Source organism: Mangifera indica, chromosome 13 (genome assembly GCF_011075055.1).
Source record: "Mangifera indica cultivar Alphonso chromosome 13, CATAS_Mindica_2.1, whole genome shotgun sequence".
NCBI lineage: Eukaryota > Viridiplantae > Streptophyta > Magnoliopsida > Sapindales > Anacardiaceae > Mangifera > Mangifera indica.
The window spans coordinates 10688944-10695484 of record NC_058149.1 but is presented as its reverse complement, the minus strand read 5'-3'; the positions used below and the strand labels follow the sequence as shown (position 1 = coordinate 10695484).

The following is a 6541-nucleotide window of genomic DNA, read 5'->3' as shown; positions in this document are numbered from 1 at the left end:
TCTTAAATAAATATAATATAAAAAGGAATTTTAAACAAAAATCTGCAGGCTTATACCTTTGAATTTAATATTCTTCTTGGCCTACTCACGTGCCTGTAGTTGAATTTTAAACCATTCAACTCACGTGATTCAATTTTATATGTATAAGAAGACAAGAACTTCGATGTACAGAATAGATCAATATAGCACAGTTGATAGATGAAAACAATTTCAGAGCAACAAACGTTCCATGTGATGAATGACTATTCTTGCCCAAAACATGGTGTTGAATTAATGAGCAGTTGAACAGTATCATTCCTCATGAAATGACCTCAAATTGAAGACCAAAACGAGTATTCCAAATTCACCGACAAAACAAAATTGGACATATAATGGCTGAGGGAACGATCAAGTGAACTAGTATTATTATTTATTTACTTGTACAACTTTTAGAGATAAAGAGATCTATAAGTTTTATCGTAAATTAGAAATTTTACAAAGCATAACACATTTTATTTAATTCGACCTTCATAAAAATACAAGAAATTGTTTAATGATACAACCTCGTTATAACCTAAAGATAGAACTATAAATGTATTAATAAACTTCGCCATTACGTATTCAAATTATCTTACAAAATTGTATAAAATCCACAAATTGCATTGCATACCTAGGTTAATACTCGTGCCTTGTAATTTAAAACCATTGTTTACATTTGAAGTAATTGTTGTCTGAAATTTTGAATTACTATAAAAATACGTTTGGTTTGGATAATATTTTATTACCAAAAATAAAAAATTATATCACAAAAATAAATTATTTAGAAATTATTGGATATAAAGTATTACTATATTTGATAAACATTGATAGATTTAAATAATTATTATATTTTGGTTGGGTGTAATAAAATATTACTAAAATGTTATTTTACTTAAATATTCTTGAATTTAATTATTCTGAAATATTTTACATATTATTTGTTATATTAATTAAAAATAAAAGTATTTTTGTCTTAATTAATAAGTAAATATAAATATATAATAAAATATATATTATATTAGTAATATTTTAATATCTAAGATTAAATTAATAATAAAATTTTCTCTTATATTATCTATCAAACACTATTAATAATAAAAAAATTATTATAATATTATATTATTTGTCATATAATAAAATATTATATTATTTATAAATGAAATAAAATAATATAAATAATAAAAAATAAATTATAATAAATTGATTCCCTAATTTTATGGATTTAACTTAAGAAATTTCTGGAGCATGTTTGATGTTGTAGGCTAAACTTACGGGATGCATTTGGACATATTAAAGTAACGGAAAAAACTTACAGAGTTGACCTTTTCCTTTGAATATAATTTTTTGCAATGCGTAATCAGAGATATTATATAAAAAAAAACATCAACCTTTGTCTAAACGACAGCGCTTGCAGTGCACCTGGCGCCACCTTGTTTGACATTTACTTACTAACCCAAATTTTACATCAGCGGTCACAGTCTTGTCACAAATTTCTTCAACGTACCAGTAAATTTACATCTCTTCCAAAAGCTCATCTTTAAGAGTAGGCCAACTCTTTATTCCCACCCAAAGGTTTGGTTCATTTTCAAATTTTTATCTATAAAATTTTAAAAATTTAAATATCTATTTTTATATTAAAAATTTTAATTAAGATTAAAAGTAAATTGTTATTTAATAAAAAATATTTAAAAAACTGAAATTTTATTTTATTTTCTTTTTTAGTTTTAAAAATCAATAATTTTTTTTTTATCTAAAGTTTGAAAAGTTACTATTTTTCCCTTGAATTTTTTTTTCTCTTCTTTGGCCACCTCTTTTGTTTTGGCCAATAGCTGACCCTTCTACCCATCTTTTTGTTTCGGCCACTCGGGAGACATTGTCAATGGTCAAAGAAACAGATGAAGATGATTTGTTTTTATCCGATGAAGAGAAACTCGGATTCATCTTTGTCCGTTTGTTCGACCACCAAGGTGTCTCCCAAGCAGTCGGAACGGGAAGATGGGTGGGAAGGGCTAACTGTTGCCTAGAATAGAGGAGGTAGCTAGAGAAGAAAAAAAAACTATAGGAAAAAATGATAACTTTTCAAATTTTGGATAGAGAGAAATTGTTAATTTTTTATATTAAGTGGGGGGATGAGATAAAATTTAGTTTTTTTAATATTTTTTGTTAAATAATAATTTTACCTTTAATCATAACTAATAATTTTAACAAAATGATATGTATTTGAGTTTTTAAAATTTTAACGTGTAAAAATTTAGGAAAAAACCAAACCTTGGGTAGGAATAAGTCTTTTGGCCCTAAGAGTAGTTTACTACTGTATTGCATTCAACACTTCTTTTGATTTGAAAAGTTGTGTGGAATTGGAGGCTAGAGATAGAATGGCATAAAACTCCTAGCTGTGATAAAACCATGAAATTCATTTATGAGTCTCTTACTAATATAATAGCTAGATAAGGCAATTGGGTTATATCTAATTCGAGCTTATGGTCGTTAAGAGTAATGGTGTAAGCACTATGTACCCGACAATACAGATTAAAACAACATGAACATAATAGTAAAAATCAATTTAATAGTTTTTATACATTCGTGTTTGTTACTCAAATATATATTAAAACAACTGAAACTAAAGTATGATCTTCTCTTCTGAGTCCTCCACTGGGGAAATGTCAGTCAAAACCGCCGTCTCAAGGGCCTTTTTTATTTCCCTTCCGAGGAAAAAATAGCCGACGACGCATCTGATGTGACGGCATGGCCATTGTTTTACAGACACATCGTCCATGGATTAATAAATATGAGATGAATTAAACCAAGAAAAAATACATCAGGTTTGGCAGGCTGATTGGATATTTTTTACCATCTTTGAATATTACCTCTGTACTCAATCAATCAATCAATCTCTTTTGTCAGATTAGATCAATCTGGCCTCGCCACACATACTTTGATTAATATTTAGTATACAAAATGGAGGCATTTATGTTAATACTAAAGTCTGCTTATAGATACAAATGAAGAGAAATGCTATGTATATGTATTTAGGATATACAAATATGTATATATTTAATGTGAGTCATCTTTTAATTTAAAATTATCTAATCATTCAATAACACACATTAAATATATATTTATTTGTATATTTATAATGGGTATGTATAGATTTATTGATACATGAATACATTAATTATGTGATGTGGTGGAGATGAACCTCATCCACGATAACGGATCATTGTGAATGTGCCATTTCAGAAACAACTCTTCTGACTGCTTCCTGGAAGGCAGACTCGTCCCATTCGTTTCCCTGCATTCAACAATTTCATAACTTTAATCTACTTATCACCCTTCACTTCTGCAATCTAATTCAATAAAACAAGAAAATCTACACTCAGACGGAGTCTTTCTATAAGATATATAGATGCAAATTTTATGGGGTTATTATGATCCTCTCATAGTCTTCATCTAGTTCCCTTGGTACCTCTTAGGATTTTATAATTTTATTTTGAGCATTGAATTAAGAATATTTTGTATATCTACTCTAACATTTTTTACATTAAAACACATGATATCCATTCAAGAAAAAAAATTAACTACAATTAATCAAAGAAGTATACATTTCCTTTGTAGGGTTTCACCATAGAGCTTTCTTATTGAAAGTATTTTCAACAATGCTCGGTTAATTTAAGGAAATAGATGTTGGTTTTTTTTGTTTTCTCTATAGTTTATGTGTTAGAAAGATCCTGCCATGATTTGTTAAATGAGATGAAAAAACCAAAAAGAAAGTTTAGCATGGTTCTGGTGGAAAATATGCATTACAATTTCATAAAAGCAATATTATAAGTATTTATTTTGAATATATAAATGATATATACTTGTATGTATCTCATAATTAAATGTATCAATTTATATATTTAAAGTAAGTACACATGATTTTATATTGATTACATGATACATACCTGAATTCTCAATCTGAAGATTACATGATGAGAAGAACTTGAGGTATTGGCTTCTACGGACACCAAGCTCACATCGTTAATCCGTTTCAGGAATTCCAGAATTCGGATTATTAAGTCCATCATAGAACATTCTGCTGTCACATTCACCCTCAAATCGACGATTCTCTCTTCCGAGGTTGATTCAGGAACAGGAACGACAAGAATCTCATGTCTGTGAGAACCTCTTCCTTCTTCAGCGCCCACCTCTTTGACAACGGCAGAAGGAGCAGCCGAAAGCTGAGCCTGCAATTTCTGGTTTCTTTCACTAAGTTCTGCTACTTTATCTTTCAAGCTGCTCAGGTACTCTCTTGTTCTAATAAGCAATGATGCTTTGTCTTTCTACAAAATCCGTTGCATATTTACTTAAGTTTAAAGCATAGCTGGAGTCTGGAAGAAGATTAAACTGCTTCAGTTCAACATATATCATACCTTAGCTCCTGGTGGAAGCATTGATCTTAGTGCCTGGAAGCTTTCATTAAGCTTCTCGCGTCTTCTTCTCTCCGATATCATGTGGTGCAATTGAGTGATGTTGGGGCGGTTTTGTAACGCATATTCCCGTCTCAAAATATGAAACCTTCTATAAAATGAAATTGCCCGTTTCAGCAGACTTATTGTCCGTGTTACCAAGTGAGATGCTGAAGCTAAAGCTGAGTTATACTTCTTGAATGCGCTAGGTTGGGGGCTCAGTCGGTAATTGGGAGGTAGATTTTGCTGGGGTTGATTTTGATTTTGATGAGATGATGATGATGAAGAGGAAGGAGAAGTTAAAACGGCAAAAATGGCTCTTGTTATTGCAGCATGCTCACTCTCCGGCGTCGGTAATTGAATGTTTCGCAATTGAGCAAATGCTTGCATAACTTCTTGGTGTGGACTAGTTGTGGCTGGTAATATTGGTTGCAATGAAGGAGCCTCGTTGAGGGTTTTTGGTATGTGGGTTGTAGTTGGAATACTGAATAAGAGAGAGGAGTATTCTGGGGTATCCAAGGATACAGATCTTAATGAAGATGAAGATGATGAGGGTCGAGAGATTAAGTCCCGCACTAAATTTCTCATCTCCGTTTCCATGTTAATCTGATTTTAGAAATGGTAGAAACCCAATTCAGCTTTAAGAATTTATTTATTAAGACTGAAATGGCAATTAAAATATATTCTTACTTGTGTCATTCTGGAGAAACCTAGCTCAATTTCTCCATTCTTGCTCGCCATGAACACTGCAGTCTACAAATATCGAAGGAAAAAAGAAAACTGTTATCTTTTAGCTTCGAATTTATCATATGTAAAGCGATTAATTCTTTATAGACAAAGTTGCCAAACCTTAATCCTTGCTTCCTGTGAATTAGAAACAATGAAACTAAGTAAGCTATAACAGATTTATTCTGCAAAATTTAACAGAAATGCAGTTAACAATCAACTCTTGGGCTAGTATATTAAATTATTACTTGATAAAATAGGCGCTGTGCATCATTAGATGCCAATCTTTGAAGGTCGGCTTCATTGAGCTCAATGTAATGCTGATTGTTCTTGAAAGCAAGACCTGGAACACGGCTGCTACAGTGAAACAATAGAGGCACCCCTTTACAATATAGTTTATGTTATGATTAACATCGATCTATAGAAAAAAAAATGAAAAAACTATATTTATCTAACATAATTTGATAAAATTCTATATATATGCGTACTCATTTTCAACAACTGCGATAACTGATTTGCAGTACTCGTCGAAAAGCCGCCGAGATATAGTTCCGGACGACGGGCTAGGCTGGCTGTTATCTTCATGGAAACATCCATCCCAGCAGACTAAACAACTGGAAATTGAGAATCAAAAGACAGTCCGCCAAATTGTAAAGAAAAATGGAAAAAAGAAAGCGAGAGAGTTGATATATACTGGGCCAATTCATAATATGACCATAGGCAAATATAAGTGCAGCCGAAGGACTGCATTACTGATCGGAGAAAGTTGGCGCGTGCTACATCTTCAAGAAGGAAAACAGTGTCCATGAATCACGTGCAGTCAGCCGTAGGCTAGCTAATTAACTAACCTAGATCCTTGTCCTTGTGGATCAGCATCTGTGTAATCTTTCTAGAAGATTAACTAATTTAGTTAAGCCTTTAGATGATGAACAAGACATGATTTTGATGATGATGATCAGACCCTGAGAAGGTCAGGACTAAATTGTGAACGAAAGAGAGACACAGATATGGCATAAATTAAATATAGATAGCATGGTAGGAAAATGAGAAGCACAGAGTTTAATCAGTTTTGTGATATGAAAGAATGATCGAAAGGTTAAGTAACAGAAGAGAGGAAGAAGAGCCCACTTCGGAATTTGAGGAATTATCTCTGAAAAGTAGATAGAGAGAGAGAGATTAAAGAAAAACTTGAAAAAGTATTGGGGGAGCAGCCAGCCCTAGGCAAGGGAAACTGGAAGAAAGATGAAGAAAGGTAATGGTCAAAGTCCTCCGCTCGCCACGGTTTGAAAAGAGTCAAGGGGGGAAGGCAGACTGTCTCTTTCCTCTTTCTATATTTTTTTTTATTTAGC

General features: G+C 31.9%; 1 protein-coding gene across 1 annotated transcript; it reads right to left on the bottom strand.

Annotated features, from left to right (window-relative positions):
• Positions 1 to 3162: 3162 nt before the first annotated feature.
• LOC123195291 (putative transcription factor bHLH041) lies at positions 3163 to 6341 on the bottom strand. Its single transcript, XM_044608958.1, has 8 exons — positions 5887 to 6341; positions 5681 to 5806; positions 5441 to 5546; positions 5316 to 5330; positions 5157 to 5219; positions 4431 to 5072; positions 3963 to 4340; positions 3163 to 3310 (listed from the first exon to the last, which is right to left on the bottom strand). The coding sequence occupies exons 1-8, from the start codon at positions 5997 to 5999 to the stop codon at positions 3236 to 3238; spliced, it is 1518 nt and encodes a 505-aa protein (XP_044464893.1). The 5' UTR covers positions 6000 to 6341; the 3' UTR covers positions 3163 to 3235.
• Positions 6342 to 6541: the final 200 nt, after the last annotated feature.